The sequence below is a fragment of the Mixophyes fleayi genome, chromosome 5, assembly GCF_038048845.1.
Source record: "Mixophyes fleayi isolate aMixFle1 chromosome 5, aMixFle1.hap1, whole genome shotgun sequence".
NCBI lineage: Eukaryota > Metazoa > Chordata > Amphibia > Anura > Limnodynastidae > Mixophyes > Mixophyes fleayi.
Genome location: NC_134406.1, coordinates 108,878,892 through 108,904,428, shown reverse-complemented (window position 1 = coordinate 108,904,428; position 25,537 = coordinate 108,878,892). Strand labels below are relative to the sequence as shown.

The window sequence follows — 25,537 nt, the reverse complement described above, 5'->3', positions numbered from 1 at the left end:
AGTATACTACTCATTGTATTGAAGTTCAGTGCAAGCAAAAATGCTCTCTTAATCCCATCCTATAGATTATATTGCACAAATAAATGAGAAAGGGGAGCTGCTGTCCTGTATTCTATAGTCTATATGGGGCAGCACCAGTGGAGGTTGGCAAAGTTTAGCCTGGGGAGAAAGACTCAACTCAGCAGCCTATTAGGAACATTTTAAAGGAATAAAATGCAGATGGCCCATTGCAAGGGTTGAATTTCATTCACTACTTGCACAATAGGAATGAGCAAGAAATGGCTCAGGAATAACAGTATAATAATTGTAAAAACCTAAACTCCTCCCTCTTCAATTTGGTGAAAAGGGGAAAAAACACAGAAAGAAATTTTCAAGCCATAAATTCAGTTGCAAAAATATGTGTCTGCTGGGAGATCTGTCTGCTCCTGAACTGAACACTGATTTTTTTTAAACTGGATTAACCTGGGAAAATAAAAAATAATTGATATAAAATACATATTTCATATAATTAATTAAGCACAGAAATATTCAGTGAGAAAGCCACTGCTAAATTCAAGAGTGGACAAATATCACCCAGATGAAATCAAGTCAACATCTCTGCAGTTAACGCAAGATATTAAAGTAGGTATTACCTGCACAGCCCAGAGGTAGTCCAGACGTAATTTCAAGTCCACCTGTCTAGAGTGTAGTGCCAGAGCACAGGAAAACAGCAAAATGGCTAGAATGGGTTCATAACCTCGCATATAAAATGAGCCCCTCCTTTAAAAAAATATAGAACAGACAAATGTGTAGTAAACATCTATGACAAAAGCATGGACACATTATAATTTAAAATGTGGAAAAAAAAACATAACATATCACTATATGCATCTCACTTATTGACAGGTTTATAACAAGCTTACAATATCAATTATACGTCATCATAATTCAGTGAAACCACAAACTCAGACTGGATATCATCATTCATCAGACTGTATGCAGTTAAAATCTTTAAACACCCCCTGAAAGCCCATCTCCATACTAAAGCTTGCCCTATTACCCAATCTCAAGTCTGAGCCACAGTTGCAACAACAATTTTATATAAATATACATATATATATATATATATATATATATATATATATACAGGGCCGGACTGGCCATCTGGCACTTCTGGCAAATGCCAGAAGGGCCGATGGCCAGATGGGCCGGTCTATATGCCCGCCGAGCAGCAGCACTCTGCGCGCTACTCGGCGGACGGAGAATCAATGACTGCCGCCTATGCGAGCAATCACATGGGACGGCACCTATCACGTGGTGTTGTCCCATGTGATTGCTCGCATAGGCGGCAGTCATTGATCTCCGTCCGCCGAGCAGCGCGCAGAGTGCTGCTGCTGGATGTCCAAAGGTAAGTGTAAGTGTCTGTAAGTGTCTGTGTGTGTGTGGCTGTATGTATGTATGTATGTATGTATGTATGTGTGTATGTATGTGTAGCAAATAGTGTGTGTGGGGCTATTAGTGTGACTGTGTGGCAAATAGTGTGTGTGGGGCTATTAGTGTGACTGTGTGGCAAATAATGTGTGTGGGGCTATTAGTGTGACTGTGTGGAAAATAGTGTATGTGGGGCTATTAGTGTGACTGTGTGGAAAATAGTATGTGTGGGGCTATTAATGTCACTGTGTGGAAAATAGTGTGTGTGGGGCTATTAGTGTGACTGTGTGGCAAATAGTGTGTGTGGGGCTATTAGTGTGACTGTGTGGCAAATAGTGTGTGTGGGGCCATTAGTGTGACTGTGAGGCAAATAGTGTGTGTGGGGCTATTAGTGTGACTGTGTGGAAAATAGTGTATGTGGGGCTATTAGTGTGACTGTGTGGAAAATAGTGTGTGTGGGGCTATTAGTGTGACTGTGGCAAATAGTGTGTGCGGGGCTATTAGTGTGACTGTGTGGCAAATAGTGTGTGGGGCTATTAGTGTGACTGTGTGGCAAATAGTGTGTGTGGGGCTATTAGTGTGCCTGTGTGGCTAATAGCGTGTCTGTGTGGCTAATAGTGTGGCTGTGTGGCTAATAGCATGTCTGTGTGGCTAATAGTGTGGCTGTGTGGCCCCATGTTACTATAGTGTGCTTTTGTACATGTTCATATAGTGTGTGAGTGTGTGTGCGCATGTGCATTATTTTAATATAATATGTGAGGGAAGTGAGGATCTTAATATAGTGTGGGAGGTATGCTATTTAATGGTGGAGTGTAGGTGGGGGCTAAATATTTAAGGTGAGGTGAAGGAACCTTTAATTTAATGCTGCGGTGGTTTAGGGCTATCCGTTGAATATGGGGCTGATTTTGGGGAGGAGGGCTATTTATTAAATGTGACTATGAATTATTTATTGTCAGGGATGGTTGTGGAAAATGGCTATATTTATTACATTTTGATGCTATTTAATTTATTGCTGAGAATGTTTGGAGGGAGGGAAATATGTCTTGAGTAAATGGGTATACTGTTAATTTAATGTTGGGGCTGGTTGGAGGTAAATAGGTCTAATTATTAAATGTGAATATTTTTATTGTGGGTACTGGAGGGAGGCCTAATTATAAAACATGAGTGCTATTGTTTTAACATTGGGGCTGGTTGGAGTTTTCTAAATCTCATGTACCCATTTTTTTTTTTTCAAAATAGGGCATCCAATATTCCAGGATCAAGACAAGAATTAACTGAGCTAAAGAAACCATCTGCTACAAGTGGTGAAAGTGACCAAGACAGGTAGGAGAGAGCAGGACAGTCTGCCAAACTGTCCTGAATCTGGTAGGGCAGTCCTGATTTTGGGTGACTGTCTCCCTTAGTCAGGATTTGGTCCGACTGCAAGGACAGTTGGGAGGTATGTCCCGCTTCACAACGTACTGCCTGTGAAGACAAAGCTGTGTGCTTCTAACAGTAGGGCCTGTGTATTTGACTAAAATGATAAATGTAATGTATTATTATAATGTATGTATCAATGCCCCATGTTGGCCACACCCACAACACAATGAGGCACATATTTTCATTCCTGCTGGAACTGAGGTGGGCCTGTGTACCTTAAATGCCTGGGCTGATTTTTAGTCCCAGTCCGGCCCTGTATATATATATATATATATATATATATATATATACACAGATCAGCCACGAGACAAGTGAAGTGAATAACATTGAATATCTCATTGCAATGGCACCTGTGGGTGGGATATATTAGGCAGCAAGTGAACAGTCAGTTCTTGAAGTTGATGTATTGGAGGCAGGTAAAATGGGCAAGCATAAGGATCTGAGTGACTTTGACAAGGGCCAAATTGTGATGGCTAGAAGACTGGGTCAGAGCATCTCCAAAACGGCTGGTCTTTGTGAGGTGTTCCCAGTATGCAGTGGTTAGTACCTACGAAAAGTGGTCCAAAGAAGGACAACTGGTGAACCGGTGACAGGGTCACGGGCGCCCAAGTCTCAGTAATGCACATGAGCAGTGACAGCTAGTCCGTCTGGTCCAAGCCCATAGAAGAGCTACTGTAGTACAAATTGCTGAAAAAGTTAAAGCTGGCTATGATAGAAAGGTGTCAGAACACACAGTGAATCACAGCTTGCTGCATAGGTGCAGACCGTACAGAGTGCCCATGCCAACCCCTGTGCACCGCCGAAAGTGCCAACAATGGGTACGAGAGCGACAGAACTGGACCATGGAGTAATGGAAAAAGGAAGCCTGGTTTGATGAATCACAGTTTCTTTTACATCATGCTGATGGTCGGAAACATGTGCATCATATACGTGGAGAAGAGACTGCACCAGGATACAGTATGGAAATAAAGCAAGCCGACGGAGGCAATGTTCTGCGGGGAAACCTCGGGTCTTGACATTTATGTTGATGTTACTTTACCACCTACTTAAACATTGTTGCAGACCATGTATATCCCTTCTTGGCAACGGTATTCCCTGATGGAAGTGACCTTTTTCAGCCCTGCCACACTGCAAAAATTGTTCAGGAATGGTTCAAGGAACATGACAAAAAGTACAAAGTGTTGACTTTGCCTCCAATTTCTCCAGATTTCAATCTGATCAAGCATGTATGGGAGATGTACTGGAAAAAAAAGTCTGAGCCTTGGAGACCCCACCTTGCAACTTACAGAACTTAAGGAATCTGCTGCTAATGGCTTGGTGCTAGAAACCACAGGACACCTTCAAAGGTCTTGTGGCGTGCATGCCTCAATGTGTCAGAGCTGTTTTGACGGCACAAGGGGTCCTACACAATATTTGGCAGGTAGGTTAATGTTGTGGCTGATCCGTGTCGAAACGGGCTGGCATACAGTGGTATACTGTACTGCCCCTCTTTTACTGCCGTCAGTGTAAAACTACCAAAATCTAATCACTCACATTCTCCTTATCGCCACTCCTGAATTCATATATACATACAAGTTAACCCGTGCATGATACTCATGCATTCTAGTCAAATCAAGCTACTTAAGGTGTTAAAAAGGTTCTTGTCATGCATTTGGGCCATAGCCCAGGCCTCAACCACCAACCACTCCCCACTGTCACCCCCGGCAACCACCAACCACTCCCAACTGTCACTTCTCCTTCAAGAAATATATATATATATATATATTTTAAATCTTTATAAACACTTTTAACAATTAACAAATTAAATTAACAAATTAAAAACATCTTAGTATACCAAATTTCAGCCCTTTCTGAATTTTTTTTTACACACACACTAAGAATTTAGTAGGTCAGTGTATAACTCCGCCCAGCAGGTGGCGCTGCAGCTTGGTTTTATTTTTTCCACACACAGACAGACTAACACACGTCACTAGACATTTATATTATAGATATATATATATATATATATATATATATATATATATAAATATATCTATATATATATATATATATATATATATATATATAACCTCCTTGTCATTAATTATCCAAACATCATTATTAGCTATTATCTGTCGCCCCTTATCCACTATTTGCTTGGCACTCATAGCTTGTTACTCTGTGCTCCTCACTCTTCATTTCTGAAACTCTCAACACATTTTTGTTATTCTAATGAATGATAATAATCATTATTAATTATTTAATATATATATATATATATATATATATATATATGTATATGTATATATATATATATATATATATATATATATATATATATATATATATATACATATATTACTTATTGAGATAATGATCTTTCAGTTTGACTAATGATGATGTCCATTCTAATTGTGATGTTTGACTCTCATTATTGACTATGACCTAAAATGGACACAACAACTTTGTTAATGTTAGTGAAAAACGCTTTTAGACAGTATCTAATCCCACATTGCTTATTCCTTAAATAAATATTCTCCTTTACAAGACTTTAAATTGGTCCTTCTGTTTAAAGCTTACAGACTGCTTACAGACTGTTGTTGTTTGCTGTAATAGGTCATCAAGCCACAGCTTTATGCACCTAAATGCACTAAGCTCAAAAATGTTGCAGAGCTGGGATTTGAAAGTCAATGATGTTAAGTAAATGATGCACCAATGTACAATTAGAAGTGGTCTAGCTAAAAGCCATGAATGTATTGATTCTTCTAATATGGTAAAATCATATTGTAAGGACTTATAAATAAAAATAATTAGCCCCCCAAAAATAAAAGCAATTTGGAAAGCTGAAAAATCATACAAATATATGAAAATAATGGTTCTTTTCTGCTACAAGCCTTTGTTTTTATCTTATAAAATTGCATAGAACTGCTACTTGTATTAATATTTTTTTCTTTTATGTATTCATTAACACTAATAATAATTTGAAACATTATATTGTATATTGTATTTTTAAAAAAAATTCTGAACAGTACTTAAAGCTGACGAACTCAACCAAACACATAAAATCGAGAGGAAGACAGAAAAGCACGTCTTAAATTAAATATCCAATATAAGGGGATCTTTTAATATTCCTGATACCAAGGGATGACTGACAAATTTCAACCCAGGGGGCAAGACTCGATTCAGCAGCCTATTTGGAACATTTTAAAGGAAATAACATGCAGGTGGCCAGTGACCCAGCCCAAAGTAGCCCCAAATGCGACTGGCCCGAGGGGCATATGCCCCTCTGCCCCCAGACCAGCCTGCCCCTGCCCGATACCTATGCAAAAGTTCTCATACAGAACTTAAGATTGTTGACATTGCATTGTAAATTTGCTAATCAATATAAGCTATTGTCCTCGGTTATTAGACATACATACATACATACTGAAAGAAGGGAAGTATGCTTGGTATAGGAAAAAGTATTTCCTTTAGAATTTTTAGTAAGTCCCTGAAATGTTTACATATATAATGTAAATGTTAGTAGCTGCTTTATGTAAAGCATTCTGATGGATTCTTATTGATATTGTTCATAGGTTTCATATAACAGTCTAGTGCAGGTTAGATAATGAAAAAAAATGTCTGGTGACACAATACAATAGGAGTTATATTAATTTAAACATTCTCCAGAGTGTCGAGCCCTAGAGAATAAACCATTACTAGCGTCAGCGGTTTTGATTATCTTAGGGGCATGAGACCCTCATGGTACTGCCACTTGAAGGGAGGGGGAGTAATCCTTAAAAAAAAATACATATGGAGTTTTTCTGATATATAGGCATTCAAGGTTAAGTATATCCAGTCAGTACATGTTAAATAACTCTTACCCTGTGGCTTTTCTGTATCCACTGAGTTCCAAAACTACTATGTATAAAACAGTAACAAAAAGAAGTAAAATCATTTTTGGCAATGAAGAAATGCGTAAAAAAATTGCCAACGTTAAGGTGCCCACCACACAGGATAAGAACGCATAATGAGCTGTGTCACATGGACTTTCATCCATGGTTTTATTTTTTTCTCCATGTAGAGAAATAATCACAATGGAGCTGCTGGAATTTGCAGTCCATGACCAAGGCATGCAGCCAACCTGGAAATACAAATAATTGTTATCAGAAATAATGAGGATGAGCTGAGTTTGGACATTTAAAAAAATACAGTATTATATGTATGCAAAATTTGTTTAAAACAACACTGAGATACTTATTTAATATTATGTAATATGTAAAACATGGGTAAACTACCCAAACTGACAAAAAAATTACTACCAGATCGGAGATAGTGACAATGGGACATTGTAGTGATTATGTTTTGTACCTGATCACTGATTGTTACTTTCCCCTGAATTTTCATGTATGCCCGTGTGTATTTTATATGTTACCTTGTAAGTGTGAGCAAGGTTAAAATCAGCTGCCTTACCAAGTAATGTTGTTCATTCTATGGGGGTTCAGTCTAGGTTGGAATGTGCCATCTTTTCTAAAGCGTACTCCTCTCAAGCCAAATCTTAAACTAGTAATTTAGTGACTCTTGTTTTATTTCCTATTTTATTTCTGAAACTTATTTGTGCAACTTATTTTGTATGTCATGTTATTAACTGCTTTGTACTTAAGCCTTGGAAATATTTTTTCGGATAAATACATTTAATCTAGCGTATTCTCAGTGATTCTTTGTGAATTTACCAAGCCAAGGGAGGCTCATGCTACTTGTGTATTGATTTAAATGTGAAACATTAATAAGTGATTTTGGTGAATGCAAGGACTCCTTAGTAAATGCTTTGTGGTGTCAGAAAAAGGTGACTAAGGTGACTCCAGTCATAGCCAGCTGTTTCAGATTTCTGTTTCTGAAGCAGGCTGGGCGTACGTGACAGACATCTTTTGCACAGTTTAGGCACGTCTATCTGCACAACAATATACTGGCAAATTATATGAACATGTACATTTTGAATTAGAAATGTGTCACTTGATATAAGAGCAGTCACAATGCCCCATTAATTTTATAACTTATTTATTACAACAATAAGGATTTTATGGGCAACAGTTTAGGAGATATTTAGCATATTAATTCACTAGGAGCTAGTGACAACACTGAGGTCTGAGGCAAACAGTATAACAGGTTATAACTTACATCAACCAAGAAGATATTTGCTTTAATCTGGCAGACAATGAAAGGAATTGTACAACTGTTGCTATGGACAGTAACATTTACACTGTATACACCAGGCCTGGACAACCTGTCGCTATCAAGGTGTTGTGAAACTACAAGTCCCAACATACTCTACTAGCTATCGGCTGCCTATCAGCTGGCAAAACATGCTGGGGCTTGTAATTTCACAACATCTGGACAGTCATATGTTGTCCAGGCGTGGTATACACCATGTTGTTAAAAAAAAAAAAATTCCCAACAGAAACCATTTAATTTTCTATACTTATGGTATTTGCTAATTGATTACAATGTGACATAATATTAATATTTATCATTTATCAAGCAAGTATTTGTGAATGCTCACAACTCTACTTTGTGTGTTTGTTTGAGAAAGTGCCATACTGTATTTGATAATATATATTTTATTTTACACATTTAAATTGTGATCCTTACTCACCACACATCCTTGTGCCACGGAGTATATTAATATTACTATGAAAATACATAAAATGGTTCGTATTTGTATTGTTAGGCACCCTGGAAAGCACTGGAAGAAAATAAAAATAAGTTATGGCTCAAAAAAAGAAAAAAAGCTGCTTATGCACATCTGTTACGTCATTGCATTGGTTTTTGTGCTTTACACCAACATTTGTCATTGTAGGATGTAAGAGTATATTGTACTTTTCAAGGCAGCTGTGGTGAAAGGCAGGGACTGGTCTTTGAAAATTAAGGTAAAGCCCATATGGAGCCTCCATTCTCCCAGATAGTATTAAAGGGGTTAAGGTCAAATGGGCTTTTTTCTATGTGGGCACTGTAAAGTTTTGCTTCTACTTTATTTCATGTGTTTAAAACAGTTATGCTTTGGTTCTGTTGCTTCAGCAGTTGGTAAGAATGATGCCTGATGTACGAATATCCTAAGTGCAGAGAGGAATGTCGTTTTAGGTGGAGACTTGGGATCAAGGTTTCTGTTGGATGAAAATGGCTGTAGTTAAGTGACAATGTCCAGTTGATGTCTCTCTTGCCAATGTGTGCCTGCCAATAGTGGGTCATACCGATGCAGGAGTAACTGCCAAGTTAGTAGTCACAACAGTACAAAATTAATTAGTATATAGAGGTTACCAGTAAAGTCACTTGTGTGTGCATGTGTTTGTGTGTACTCTGAGGGCAGTGTAAGTACAGTGTATATATTTGATGGTGAATATCATGATGACTGAATAAACACTTTTTTAATCACATTGACTATCTGAGTGTATGTTCCTAACCACGTTCGGGTACCCATGGTCCCAGGTCCCTTGATCCTCATCAGGGATTTGCCTTGGATGTGTAATCACTTAGCAAAAGGTGAGGGGACATTCAGCGAGTGGAATCCTAGAACGGTCCTTTTCCACCTTGAGTATCGTGACAGCACCCAACAGGCACAAGCAGGTGGACAAAATATGGTAGCTTTGCAAGCTTGATACTGAGAAAACATGGAGGTATGTACAGCTCATATTTTTCACGCGTGTAGGACTCACAAAACGTCCAATCTCATCTCAAGAGCAGGCAGATTTATGCACTTTGTAAAAATATATTTACCTGCACTCGTGTGACATGTAGGTACATAATACAAGCCACTAGGAAGCATATGCAGAGCACCAGGAGGACAAGGACAATAGTGCTTCTGAAGAAGATAAAATAAAACATTAATATCTGTAATACCTCTAATTAGGCAAACAAATAAATGCAACTCTATTCAGGAGTAACAGTAGAACAATGTTAGATGTTAAAGTATGTTATTTTAATGAAACATTTTATCATGACTTAGAGAGGACCTGTACCGAGGAAAACTCCGGCAAATAAAATACAGCTAACAATAGTGACCAATAGGATACTTCCGTTATCCCATCAACCTCAGAGAACATGTAAAAATCAAGATACTTTGGATTAAAAAAAAATTGGGCCTCATTTAGAGCTGAACAAATTTGTACAAAAACCAAACATAGATGTAAGCAAAAAATTCTAGATTTCGGCCATAAAAGAACGGATTTCAAATATGTTGTTGTAGCTCAAATGCAAATTTAGGGCCTTGCCTTAAGCTAGGGGTAAATCCATCTGTAACGTGAATTTTGCACCTTGGCAAAAAATGTTGAACTGCATTGGGTGAGGGTGGTCAAATTTAAACTGTGGAATCACATGTAGAGTTGGGAGGGGAGCACATCCCATCTCAACTCTACATGCCAGTGTAAAAATAAAGCTGGCCAGAATTTGTGCACTACATACAAAAGCAAAAGTAGGCAGCATTTTGCCTGCATTCAAAAAAGCATTTGTATCCCTTGCACTGAAGTCTGGTTTGTTCAGATGCAAATTAGCACCCTTTAGCTGAATGTGCTCCTAAATGCCCATAAAGTCCTCTTACTGAACTGTTCAATTACTGCTATTCTAGCATGACCAGCGCACTGTAGTGTTCATGAATGCACAATTGCAAGGTTTTTCCCTTAGCATTAGTAAGCATGATTTAATGTGCATGTGTCACAATGAAACAGATATCTGAGCAATTAAAATATGAATAATAGGAAGAAGAAACAGTTATTCAAGTTCAGTAAAACAACAAAACTTTGTTAATTACATAGTAAAAAATAAATGGATTATTTGGATGACAGTTTGCTGGTTATGTTCGTGCATTGCCAGAATTCAATGTTCCATTAGTAACAGCTATTTGTGCTCACTATGGTGTAGTGTTCTCTGTCTTTTACAGTTTCAATTATATTATGTCTGAAAAAAGTTAATTGATTGCATGTAGTAGCAACACACTGGAACAGTCCTATTTTATATTGACATGAACATTTGGAACAAGGAGGTGGAAGTCCAACCAGTCCTCTCTCTTAGGGGCATATTCATTTGTTTTTTTTCCGCGCCGCGGAAAAACTATTACCGTTAATACAGTAATAGTTAGCTGGATTTCAGCTCACGGCTCAGGGAGCTGCGAGCTGAAATCCAGCGAGAAAATTACTGTATTAACGGTTTTTCCACGCACGATTACCGTAATAATGGTAATCGTGCACAGACCGTGAGATTTTCGGCGAGAATTGAATATGCTCCTAAGAGTGTAATGGAGAAATTCTGTTCACCCTATGGGTCTTCTTTGCAAGGTTCAGTACAATCGAGCTTCCAAATTCAAGATATGTTTGATACATCTAGGTTCAGCTGAGATAGAAGGAGGGTTGTCCAAACTTGGATTTCAACTTTTTTTAGATTGTAAAGATATATGGTAAAAAGAAAACATGTTAGAATTATTTTTTTTTATCAAGGATACTTACTGTGGAATTATTAAAAGGTAGACAAGGCCAAATAAGGCAGCTAAAATTAATGAAAGAACGACTGCACTGGTGAAATATTCATCATGAAGCTGGTGATACTGTTGGAAAAGAAAAATACAGAGTACAAGAAACGCTGATTATTTTTGCTACATTGCACAAGAAAACAAGTAATAGGAAGGAAATCACAATGAAGCTAGTTCAGGTGTGAATTTCCAGGGATTTTAATATAATTCGCATTCCACATTAGAGGTAAGAAAATAGTTTTGCCCTTTACATTTTAGGTTCCGTAAATTAACTGGAAATTCACTGGTTACAACATGTTTTTACAAGCTCCTGTAGAGCTATGTAATTCCATGCCTAGAACCATCATGTTATCTCTGGTGTGACCCTGTGTCGGACTGGCCCAGCGGCACTACTATGTGGCATAGTGGGGCTGCCTATCTATACTAAACTATAGGGGGGCTGCCTATGCTAAACTATATTGAGGGGGGGCTGCACAGAGAACACTATAGGGAGGGGGTGATGGGACCTTTAATGCTGAGTTGGTTTGGGTCTATAATTGAATGTGGGTGATGTTTATTTAATGGCAGGGATGGTTGACATTTCTAAATGTACCCATTATTTTTTCCAAATAGGGCCCTCAACATTCCAGGATCCAGACAAGCTGCAACTAAAGAAGCCAGCAGCCACAGGTGTTAAAAGTGATGACAACAACAGGTAGGACAGTCTGTCAAATGATCTGAGTCTAGTGCAGGCTTGGCTAACCTGTGGTACTCCAGGTGTTGTGAAACTATAAGTCCCAGCATACCCTTCCAGCAATAAGTTTCTATATATTGGCAAAGTATGCTGGGGTATGTAGTTTCACAACACCTGGAGTGTCACAGGTTAGACAATCTTGGTCTAGTGGGACAATCCTGATTTTTGGTGACTGTTCTGCCCAATCTAAGGGGCAGGTCAACACTGTGTACTCTTTATACACACACTGCATTCTGTGCATACTACACTATGGTGCTAGCTGTCCTTCGTGGACTGACCACTCCCCCTCTAGTGTCTGGTTCCGCCTCTATGATAGCTGACCACACCCCCTTTGGTGGGCCAGTAGTGTTGCATTCCCCGGTGGGCCCTTCATGCCCCAGTCCGACACTGGTGTGACCAATGTGAATGCGAAGGCAGCAATGTTACTGGGCTGTTTGTTTTACTCTTCTTCCTGTAAATGTCAAATTGTCAAATGTTTATAAGTTCGTTTATAAAAAGTATATGACGATAATTTCAACCACCTATTGCAATATGTAATAGACTTGGTGATGATGAACAGACAGTTAATGGTCCAAATTATGTACTCCATAAAAAGTTAAACTATCTATTGTGATATTTATTTGACTAGACAAAGGTGTTGGTGGTGAAAATACAATTAAGGTCACAATTGGTATTGTGCGGCAAACTGAACAACATATTGCATATTCTGTTGCAGTAGCCTCCAAACTTCTCTCCCTCACCTCTTTCTTTGGAAGAGGTTGTCGAAGTCAGCAAATTGGATAAAGTCATTTCAATTAATATCTAGCAAACTTTGTTGTCTTTGTCCGAAAATTATGTGTAGAGCACGCTACAGTGTGGGGAAGCGTATCCAGCCGCAACACGTGGCAAATAACAAGTTTACACATTTACACGCGTTCACACGAACATACACATTTGTAATTAGTACACATTAATTGTAGTTGCAACACCTAGTTATTTATGTTGAAATGTAGCAGTATTTATGTGTAATATCATAAGTTATATACATTTTATTGAAATCAAGGGTTCAGGTTGCAGGAATATATGTCATGTTTAGTATCATTTTAATCCCCTATTCATTCGGTTCATTCGCTGAAGGGATCGCACATTGCATAATCTAGTTAGCGATGTTAGGAAATAAATGTTTAAAATGATACTGCCTGTGTAATGTAAATAGACTAGTTTAAACTGGATTCTTGGTGGGAAAATCGGAGTGCATCCCCTGGAGAGATGACCCCCACCTTTGGATATTTTGGTTTGAACTGGCCTATGACCTGCAGTACACTGGACCTTCCTGAAGCCTGGACCAATAGAAGTAAGCCACATCATCTGCATTGTTTTACAGTATTCACTGACTGTATATAAGCAGGGGCTCTGGACCCAGTAGTCAGTCTACTTGACAACAGCCTCAAGACCTGAATGACTGTACACTGGATCCAGAGCGCCTGCGATAAGTAACAGCTCTTCTTATTTTATTCTGACTTGTTATTCTGCTACTTTTGGCTAATAAATCACATTGTGCTTTGGAACCACATATCGGCAATTCGACAATCGTTATTGGATAGCAACTAGACGTGCATAATAAGGTGATGGAGAGAATTTACATCCTCCCCAAAAACCCACTGCCTTGCCCAATCCCTAGACCCTGATTGGTGTTCCTCGCCTGAAACACTTGTCTCTCCTATTAACTTCTTGGCCTGCCCTTACCAGACTGTCACCTTGTACAATAGTACTTTGACCTCTGCCCTTGGCTCTGATACCCCATCCAACTTGGGGAGCTTTTAGCACTCCAAACCCCAACCACAGAACAATGTTCTTACACTGAATGCTGACTTCCTTCACGTTAAATACATTCTCTCCTACAATTGTGCCCTCTCCTCTGACAAAAAATCCTTCTTTAAGTCTGTCATTTCCTCCCAGTCCTCAAATGCCTGGCATCTCTTTGTCACCTTCAACTCCCTCCTCTGCCTTAACACTGTGGACCACATACTTCTACTACACATCCTTTCCTGCCTTGGCCTTCATGCCACTGTCCTCTCTAGGTTCACCTGTTATCTCTTGAACCGATCCTTCCTCTCTACATTCACCTTCTCCTGCCCTCCTCTCCCACTTCCCATTGGGGTCTCTCAAGTCTCCATCCTTGGACCCCTACTCTTCTCACTCTAAACCTCCTCTCTCAATGAGCAAATCAGCTCCTTCTGTCTACAGTACTACCTGTAGACAATGATATCCAGCTCTGCCTGTTCTCGCCCAACCTCTACCCCTCTCTCCTTTCATGGAGCTCCAACTGTCCATCTGCTACCTTCAAGACTTTCATGTGCTGCTCCCCATTTATGGGATGTCCTCATTCCCTTTACATTTCAAACTTTTCCCCAGCCAATGCATCAATGCTTCAAATGCTCCCTTAAAACCCACCAGTTCACCAAAGAATACCAGACTGCTGCCTAACTCCTGTCTACCATCCCCCTCATTCCTCGACTTTAACCCCTACCTTTTAGATTGGAAACTTTCATGTGCAGGGCCTCCTTCCTCTTGTTGCCTTTACCCTCCCCCTCTCTCCCACTTACTTTCTACCCCTCCATTGTCATCTTCGTCTAAATTGTCTTCCTTGTAATTGCTCAGCAATTACCCTTTGTAACATGTTAACTTTCTTATATTACTACTTGTATTTATTCCCCATGCTTTTCAGTTCTACTTCTGCTATGTATATTTTTGTGAAATTTATCTATTTATGTGAACTATGTCTATTTTGCTTGTTCTACTGCCATATTCGGTGCTGCTGAACTTTGAGGCACCCTATAAATAAATGCTAACAACAATAATAAAAATAATAGTGAACACTGTGGACAGAGGTGTGAGTAAAGCATTGCAACAGTTCGATATGCAAAAGTAATATAGGACAGATCAATTTACAAATGTGCTTGGTATGTTTCATATCAGAAAGTCCCATTTGAGCTAGTTGAAATTCAAATTTCATTCTGAAAATCAATCTACTGCTTGATAAACAGATTATTAAAATAGAAAAGTATGCAATGACTATTTTAATATTCTATAAATGTAGAACTGATATCTAAAGCACAAGAGTGTAATTCAGTGTTGTTTGTATTCCAGAAGGAACACCAGAGTTGACATGGGTGCCTAATGAGGGGAAAGTCTATGCTCGTGCATGTGTTAGGAAGTACTATTTTAAGAGCAGATGAAAATGTAGATTTTAGGCAAGAGAATGCCTAAATAGCCTCTTGAGGCCACTCACTACAATTGGCAATCTTCTGAGTCAGATAAAAAATAGGTGAGTCATTTTGTATAAATTTTCCCTACAACTTTTCAAAACCAAGGAATGTTGCATGCCCTGTAAAGAAGTAAATGTTAAATAAACATTTTTCTATTTTAGCATACAGATTGTGCAGTCAAGTGAGAACATGTTAAAATTGCTGACAATGGACTAGATTACTAGTTAACTCCAAAAAGTTGTCCAAATAAACTGCTATGAAGAATGCCAAAATTTCTCAAAGATGTCTTTGACACATTCCTGCAATAACATTGCATGCAACATCTTCAAATATTCCAAATGTTTCCTTCTGTGATTTGAATAAAATTATAGGACTCTAAATTCCATATTAGAAAAATGAAAGTGACCTAAATGCAATCAAAATTTGCATAACTTGCTCCCGCACCCCCATTATTGGTCCTGTACACTCTCCCTCTCTCTACCTAGTCTCCATCTATCTTACTGCTAAACCTGTCTTTAAACCTTAAAAATGTTGCTCATATATTTTCACTCCTTGATTCATGGTTGTTATTGCCTTTTTTACCCTGTTTCTTTTTTTTTCTTTTTTTGGGAATTTAATACAGTGTCATATTATGTATTTGACATCTGAAGCTATCTGTCCCATTGTTTCATTGCACTTTTACTTCTAACCATATCAACCACTCAAAAATAAAAAGAATTAAAAAGGAAAACGCCTATCAGTTTATACCATATGACAGGGTCCTAAATCCCAAAACATATATATATATATATATATATATATATATATATGTATCTATCTATCTATCTATCTATCTATCTATCTATATATATATATATATATATATATATATATATATATATATATTTATGTAGATTTCCACCTTAATTATAATTTATACAGGGCCGGACTGGCCAGTAGGGGGGCAGGGCTATCCCCTGGTAGGCCCGACCCTTATTGCTCCCCTCTTTGTTAGTGGGGGGAGAGGGAAACTTAAAAAAAAATACTCACGTGACCGCGGCACCGGTGCCCCTCTTCTCTGCTCCGTTCACACTGAAAGTTGGGCATGACGTCATCACGCCCGACATTCAGTGAGGAGCGTCACGGAGAGGAATCGGCAAGAAGACAGAAGAGAGAAGAAAGAAGCCGATAGAAAAGATAGAGTGAAGGGGGAGTAAAGGCAGAGTAATGGGGGAGCACAAACATCATGGCAGAGAGTAAAGGGGGAGCACAGACAGCATGGCAGAGAGTGAAGGGGGAGCACAGACAGCATGGCAGAGAGTGAAGGGGGGCCAAAGCAGCATGGCAGAGTGTGAAGGGGGGCCAAAGCAGCATGGCACAGGATGATGAGGGGGCAGGAGAATGGGGGAGCAAAAGCAGCATGGTACAGGGTGATGAAGGGGGGCCAGGAAAAGGGGGGGGGCAAAAGCAGCATGGAGGGGGCAGTGTGATCATAAGGAGGCACAGCATGGTGATTAAGGGGCACAGTAATGTGTGTGTGATGGCATAGCGGGCTTGTGGCAATGTAATGTGCGTGTGGTAGGTGGTGGCAAAATAATGGATGCTATTTTGTTTGTAGGGTGAAGGTGGAGCAATTAAGTTTTATAGTGGGGACTATTAATTTAAGATGGGGTGGTTTTGGGGCTATTAATTGACTGTGAGTTTGAGGAGCATGAGGTCTATTTATTAATTGTGAATATGAATTAATTAATGGCAATGACAGTTGTGGGAAATAGGTAAATTTATTATACGTAAATGCAATTAATTTATCGCAGGGCCTGTCTGGAGGGAGGGAAATAGGTTTATTAAATGATTTAAAGCCGTGGCTGGTTGGAATTTTCTAAATGTATCCATTATTTTTACCAAATAGGGCCCTCAACATTCCAGGATCCAGACATGCCACAACTAAAGAAACCAGCAGCCATAGGTGGTAAAAGTGACAACAACAGGTAGGACAGTCTGTCAAATGCTCTGAGTCTAGTGTAGACTTAGCTAACTTGAGGCACTCCATGTGTTGTGAAAATACAAGTCCCAGCATATCCTTCCAGCAATAAGCTGCGATATATTGGCAAAGCATGCTGGGGCTTGTAGTTTCACAACAACTGGAGTGCCACAGGTTACCTAAGCCTGGTCTAGTGGGACAATCCTGATTTTTGGTGACTGTTCAGCTCAATCTAAGGGGCACTCTTTATATACACACTGCAGCCTTTATATACTACACTATGGTGCTAGCTGTCCTTCGTGGACTGACCACTCCCCCTCTAGTGTCTGGTCTCGCCTCCATGATGGCTGGTCACACCCCCTCTGGTGGGCCCCTAGCATTGCAGCCCCCGATGGGCCCTTCATGCCCTAGTCAGACACTGAATTTATATGTCATACAAAGCCCTTTCTCCCAGTATAGTCACTAGTGCCTAACTCAAATCACAAACCAGCGTTCACAATCCCTAATCCACACCCTTAACCTGCGTTTACCCAATTTTTTAATACCTATTCCAGTAAACTGGAGACTAAATGGCCTAATGCCCAAATTAACTGATATAGAAATGATTGGAAGTGAAATATTATGTTCCCCAAAGGGTTATCTTTACTCTTTTCTTAATCCTTGGTCAGTACTTTGTCAATTACCAGAAGCCCTCTAGGTAGGTTTATTAAATAGTGCATGGCATACTGCACAAAATTTACCCGCAAAGACTAAAATATCTTAAGATATATAGTTTGAAGCAGAGAAGGAAAATGGGGGACATGATATAAGCTTACAAATATATCAAGGGTTTGAACAAGATACAAGAGGGAGACATTCTTCAAAGAAAGAGAAGGGCTAGAACACAAACAGTAGCACTGAGACTGGAAGGGAGTAGGTTCAGAGGATATTTGAGGAAAGTGTACTTCACAGAAAGGGTAGTGGATAAGTGGAATGGCCTCCCATCAGAGGTGGTAGAGGCTAATACAGTAGAGCAGTTTAAACATGCTTGGGATACACATAAGAATATCCTTATTAGGAATAAAGGAACAAATAGGGTTTGAGGTTATGGGCAGACTAGATGGGCCAAGTGGTTCTTATCTGCCATCAAATTCTATGTTTCTATGTAAGGGCACTATCTGTGTGAAGTTTTTGTAGTTCTCCCTGAGTTTGCATGGCTTTCCTCAATATTCAACAGTTTCTTGCCATAGTCCAAACACATACTGGTAGAATTATTGGCTTCTTCCAAAGATGGACCCTAATGTGTGTGTTTGTGTAGTAAGGAATTCAGACTGTAATCTGTTCTAAAAAAAACACTGTGTAATATGGCGGTGCTTTACAAATAAACAATAATAAATATATAATATGGCTGGTTGGTGAACAGTGCAAGGCAATTCACTGTTTAATCCTTCACCACAGGGTGCTGTGTTATGCAATAAACCCTGCACTATCTGTTCACCATTTAACATATTTAGATTTGCATTAAAAAATATCCAAAGTAAGACAACTTTAACTTCCTGGCAGGAAGCATCTTTTCTAAAAAAAAATAGAGAGGAGGCAGCAAGTGATGTAGAGCACGTTCCATATTTTTGTGCCCAATTGTGAATCAAGTCACAGTTATTTAATCTACTTCTATTAACAAGAAGCTGCAGATTATATGACAATTAATAGAAAGAACTTAAACTTTTTACTGTATTTATATTTCAGGGCAACAGTAAGAAATGTTTTTTGTATTATTGAAATGTTCTTATAATGTTATTTGCTTGTGGAATAATTAGACATGACTTACTTTCTGTTCACGTTCAATTTGCTTATATTTTAAACTTATAAAATTCATATCTGACATCTCTGAATCAGTTTGTCGAGCTTCAATCAAACGACTAATATAGCGATTCACCCGGGTTCCTGGAGTATTGTGTATGACATTTGTGGAAAATGAGGAACGGTTCCTGAGTTTTTCGGAGGCTGTTCGCAAAGCTCTCCTCTGAGTCACAGAAAGATAAGAGGGAACATCAATAAATTATTAAGTCTAGTAAAATCAATAGTCAAATATGAAACTATAGTAAAAGCAATAGAAATTAATAAATATATAAATAGTTAAAATTAGATTAGTTGCTAATTTTTTTTTACCGAAACTCAAAGTAAATTTTCATGAAGTACAATCTATTCAACAAACAATGATGCATAAATGACATAGAAACAGTTAGCGAAGTCAAGGTCGCATGGAGAATTGATACTGCCCTAGGCATTATGAGTAAATGCACCTTAAATTACTAACAGTTCATTCCACATGCTCAATACCCCCTTCTTCCTTATTTTTACTAGGAAAAATCAGTACCTGGTAAAGACCAATGAGCAAAATATATAAGTTAAAAGGTAAATACAATAAAATAAAACAATTGTATGCTATACAGCTCTGTCCCAGGCATAAATCTAGTTTACCTAGATGATAAATAGAGGCCTGAGTGAGACAGAAACCCAGTAAGGATGCTTACTGTAGTATTTATGACAATTAAATCTTACAGGGGACAATCAGCCCTTCCTAAATAATTGAAATTGGACTAATTATCTGTATCATTAACCCCAATTACGCTATTTATTAAAAATCACTATTACAGTTACCAGAGTAGTCATAACCTAAGTGGGCCTCTATAGCATGATTAGCAAAACAAAATACTGAAAACGTCAATGGAGTGCCCAGTGAGGTCACACAATTATTAAATAAGTACATATTGGAAATTATGTAGTATTTGTAGCATACATTATGTTTGTTTGATACATGCAATAAATTAATTTGTGCTCTTGCTAAATACATTTGTGGGCCATGTATATGTTAGTCTGACATTGATTATGGGCACTTCTAAGATGGCTTTTTTCCAGTGTAAACAGACACAAATTACTCAGCCTTTTCTGTTGTTTAAATGCCTTAATATGAATGGCTTCCTTTTGTACCCAAAATGATAGCAAAAGCTATCCACTCTACATGTGTAGGGAAATGCAGGTGATAAATTTCATTACCTTATCGTCATCCTCACAAGTCATTACATTTGAAAATGGGATCTCCGCCTTGAACATTTTACGACAGTGCATGAGTTGCACTAATAGATAGCACACAGTCTTGAATTTCATCCTTTTGGCAGGCTTAATGTCAGACAGAATCAGTCCTGGAAATATCTACCAAACATTAAAACAGAAAATTAATATTAGATGGTTTTTAAATATAATAATACATTTTATCACATCATAAGTTTAAAGAGGTATACATTTATTATAGCTGTCATCCAAAAACTTTTAAAGATAAAATTTAAAAAATATGTAAAATTTTCTACAAATTGTACATTTTTCTAAATACTCAGTGTAATATATCTGTCTCCAAGGAAGGTACATAGCACGCAGCACATAAATAATGCAATGTAACCTATAAGTTTTGCAGAAAATTCCAGCCAGAATGTTTTGTGTCATATTCTTTCTTTTTTTTTCAATAATAGTTTTTATTAAAGCTTTTAATTACAGGGTATACACACACAAAAAAGAAAATTACAAACTCAAAAAACAAAGGGAATGTATGGGAAGGGTAGGTAAAAAAAGGGGGGGGAGTAGGGATGCAGTACCTATCAATAGACATCAATAGCAACAACATGTACAAATCCCAACATCTTAACAGTTTACAAATTGTTCAGTATGCAGCTTGAGAAGCCCCTTTCCATATATTACTGTGACAGGTTGCGGGGGGAACTCAAGGAGACTGACTGAACTGATGTTTTGGAGACATAAAGGTTCCAATCAAACCATTTAATGTGGGGAGAGGAGGCAGAAGAGGCATACAGTACTCCCAAAGTTTCCATGTCACAGCTCAACTGATCCTTAGAGACTATTTTAGCTATTGAAGGTAGCGTAGTTGATTTCCACGCTTGGGCTATCACCGCACGGGTAGCTATAAAAATGTGACCTATGACATACCGATCCCCTGGTAGAACTTCTGGTGGGAAAAAGTGTAAAAGTGCTACTTCCGGAGTTTTAGGGATCGGAGTTTGAATGACCTTAGATATTAATACATATGCCTCTGCCCAGAGAACACGGACCACGGGACAACTCCAGAAAACATGAAAGATGTCCCCTACTTCCCCAAATTCGCGCCAACAGGCCCTAGTCTGGGCCGGCCACATCTTATGCAATCTGTCAGGGGTCATGTAGAGTCTATGAAGCAGCTTATATAGCATCTCCGTGTGGTTCAGGCACCTCGACATCCGATGGGCATTCTGGTAGATACGGTCCCATTGTTTCGGTTCAAATTCCCGGCCAAGATCCCTCTCCCAGGCTAATTGGGAGGGAGCTTTCACCGACTGCTGACTTGTGTTGAGGTGCGTGTACCAGAAGGAGATAGCCGCTTTGTTGGTTCCGATTGAGAGTCTGGAAAGAAAAAGGGCTGGAGGATGTTGTAAAGGAGTGCCTTGTGTGCGCAAGGAATGCAGCCAATACCTGACCTGGAGGTATTTATAGAAATCTTGGTTAGGGATCTGGAATTTTTCCCTCAAATCAGAGAAAGGTAATTGCGTTGTGTCAGAATGGAGCACTTTGGCATTGGTAATGCCCCTTGAGTGTCACATGGATAGGTTTAAATTAGGTATGAGTTTAGCTAAAGCAAGGAGGGAGATATTAGAGGTAAAAATTTGTCCCAAATTATGAGAGCATCACTCGTAAGTCGTGGTAGGGTAGTCTAAGGGGGCCTCCAAGACCTGGGGATCCAAAGACGATCAGCCAACGGAAATGTATGATTAAGATAGTACCTATCAAAGGAGGTCCAAGGAAGGTCAAACAGTAAACTGGTGACAGGGTCATAGGCGCCCAAGGATCATTGGCGCACACAGGGAGCGAAGGATAGCCTGTCTGGTCCAATCCCACAGAAGACCTACTGTAGCCCAAATTGCTGAAAAAGTTAATGCTGACTATGATAAAAAGGTGTCAGAACACACAGTGCATCGCAGCTTGCTGTGCATAGGGCAATGTAGCTGCAGACCGGTCAGAGTGCCCATGCAGACCCCTGTACACTGCTGAAAGTGCCTACAATGAGCATGTGAGTCCCATAATTGGACCATGGAGCAATGGAAGAAGGTAACCTGATCTGATGAATCACATTTTCTTTTATACCATGTGCACGGCTGAGTGCATGTGTTTCCTTTAGCTGGGGAAGAGTTGGCACCAGGATGCACTACGAGAGGAAGTCAAGCTGGTAAATGCAGTGTAATGCTCTGGGCAGTGTTCTGCTGGGAAACCTTGGGTCTTGGCATTCATGTGGATGTTACCTTGACACATACCTAAACCTTGTTGCAGTGCCCTCTATCAAAAGGATTAAGTGCTCTGCCACACTGCAAAAAATGTTTAGGAATGGTTTGAAGAATATGACAAAGAGTTCAAGGTGTTCACATGGCCTCCAAATTCCCCAGATCTCAGACCAATCAGGCATCTGTGGGATGTGCTGGAAAAATAAGTCGGAGCCATGGAGGCTCCACCTTGCAATTTACAGGACTTAAAGGATCTGCCGCTAACATCTTGGTGCCAGATACCACAGGACACCTTCAGAGGTCTTGTAGAGTCCATGCCTTGATGAGTCAGAGCTGTTCTGGTGGCACGAGGGGGACCTACACAATATTAGACAGGTGGTTTTAATATTTTGGCTGATCAGTGTATATTTGTATTATTTTATGGTACTTTATATAGGGCAAATCTAAATGGGAGACTAAAAGCATATTTTTTTATGATACCCAGAGTTACTTTAACGCAATTAGGGAAACTACAAAAATGTACTTTTTGGGAGTTGACCACTCCCTCCGGGTGCTGCAGGCTTTATAAGATGGAGGTTCAGGGGAAGGTTTTAAATGGAACACCCTGAATATAAATTTGTATGAGAATGTGTCAGTGATTTTATAAACACATACCCAACACAAAACGGGAATATAAAATCCCTGATATATTCTCATGTACATCCTCCAATGTGGTGCCCAGAGGGAATGTACGTTGGAGAGACCAAGCAGAAACTGCAATCCAGGATGAATTTACACAGACACACAATAAAGAAGACTCTGGACACCCCTGTGGGTAAACACTTCTCTGGACAACGACAGAGTATGACAGTCCTAATACTGAAAGGTCTTTTTAAAAATGACAGGGAGAGAAAACTTAGAAAAAGACTAAAGGACTCAATCTAACACCTGGATTTATGACCCACTACATGGACACACTTCACACCCCACAGTAGAATGCAGACCTCTGATCTCGTAGGATTTTTACTCTTCCATCCTTAACGAAAACCTCCTTTTTATTACTTTAGCTTATATTGATGATTTATTCCCCCCCCCCCCCTGTACAAATTTCTTGATGTAACAGCTCTTATATGTTGTGCCTTTTTCTCAGTCATTCATTTGTAAACCTGCCTGATGAAGGGGCCTCTGTGCTCTGAAAGCTAGCAAATATAATATTTTTTTTGGCTAGTCAATAAATGTATCACTCTTATAATACCTTTGTCTTTTTTGACACTAAAGTATTTAACATCACACGGATGTGGTTATAAAATTAATAGAAATTAGATTATAGGGAGAGGAGAGAACTATGTTGGAAATTAATACCAGCTCCAGGGGTGCCAAGTGTTCTGGCATTTGGAGTGGGTGTCTGTCGATGTGTCGGAAAGCTTCTCATTTACCATCCATGCATATTTTAACCTCATAAAGGTTTATAACAGGGAATTTCCAGACTCCAGCAATAGCCTGTTTGGCTTCCAATGATAAATGAGAATAGTTTCCAAGCAAATTTACTAATATTATGAATAGTTTTGTTCAATGAGGACAGGCTTGGTTTTTTCTGAATAATATTAAAGTGGAACACAATTTTGTGGATCCTTGACAAGAAATGCTTACATTTTCTAAATCCCCAGTTTGAAGCATGTCTCCTTTATGACCATAACCTCTGAGACATTTATCTGAATATCTTTGAACATACAAAGTCAGTGATTTAGTCCATGATCAGGTACTAGCTGTACAATTTTGTATGTAGATTCAAGCCTAAGATTCAGGACTATTTATTAAGCCATAAACCATGCCAAAATTATTTTTTCCACATTGTTTAGGCATTTTTAATTACTTGAAGCAAAAAGAAGGGTATAACCGCACTAGGTCTAAAACCAATTATCCTATATATGGTATATAGTAAAATATATCCGATAATTCAGCAATATGAGCTAAATGGTGCACCCGGTAACCTGAACTATAATGGTAACTAAAGGAGGGCAAAAAAGAGGTTATATAACGGGGCACTCTAGGATAAGTGGTCATGCAAGATAGGTAATATTAAAATGGTAATTTTATTGGTATATATTAAAAACGGTACATCCTAACAAGAGTAAAGCTATGTGAAATATTAAAACAAAAACAAACAATAGTGAATAAAATTGCAGATCAACTACAAGAGGCTCGGTGGTCAATACTTGTAGAAAATTATAGACCCTGTGGTATAAATAGGTGGATCAATGGGCAGGTGTGTGATCTATATAGATTCTCCAATTTATTATGATAAATAGATCAGAAAGACACCTATTCAAAATTGCAGGTTGAATAGCAATATTTCCCCTATGCCTTAGATCCTATTATATATAAGTGGATCAATCAGCGGATCCATATATTAGTGTAGTAAATATAAGTAGGCACGAAACAATAGTATTAGGATTATATTCAGATCATATGTCCGATTATACTCAGATCATGTGTCTCCCACAGAGATTTCAGCAGGTAGACAGTACTGAGTAAATAATTTCCCAGTTCTGCCTATATGGATACTAATCGCTGTTAATAGTATAGTCTCATGTATAATCTAACATGACCAAATACCTAGTCTAATATATTATGGATTCGCATTGTAGGCATTGTAATTGACAACAGGATCCCTGTCTATATATCAGATTGAGCGATGTCTATCTGAAGCCCTTCTGATCCTATTAGTGCAAAGGCGCTAATCACTACTGAATTTCCCAACACATAAATATATTCCTCATATCATTATAAGTATGTGGAGACCAATTAAAGCGCTATTTGCATAATTAGATTAGTGGCACACCGAGCGAACGGCAACGCGCGTTTCGCTTAATTAGCTTTTTCAAGCTTCTTTAATTACCTATGTAACAGATGTCTAACGCAGAAGATATTATAGATATTTCCTGGATAATGCTTAGTTTCGCATTTTACCGCAGTCCCCTATAATTTTCAATGAGGACTGTGCCCGGGGCTATT

General features: G+C 38.8%; 1 protein-coding gene across 1 annotated transcript in view; it reads right to left on the bottom strand.

The window, feature by feature from the left end:
* The window catches only part of ADCY1 (adenylate cyclase 1), a 255,805-nt gene that overhangs the window by 16,262 nt on the left and 214,006 nt on the right, over positions 1–25,537 (bottom strand). Inside the window, exons 8-14 of the mRNA XM_075212665.1 lie at positions 20,280–20,435; positions 19,051–19,245; positions 11,280–11,377; positions 9,559–9,643; positions 8,441–8,530; positions 6,672–6,931; positions 633–759 (exon numbers count right to left, since the gene is read on the bottom strand). Of these exons, the coding sequence (XP_075068766.1) occupies positions 633–759; positions 6,672–6,931; positions 8,441–8,530; positions 9,559–9,643; positions 11,280–11,377; positions 19,051–19,245; positions 20,280–20,435 (1,011 nt within the window). The remainder of the gene's footprint in view (positions 1–632; positions 760–6,671; positions 6,932–8,440; positions 8,531–9,558; positions 9,644–11,279; positions 11,378–19,050; positions 19,246–20,279; positions 20,436–25,537) is intronic.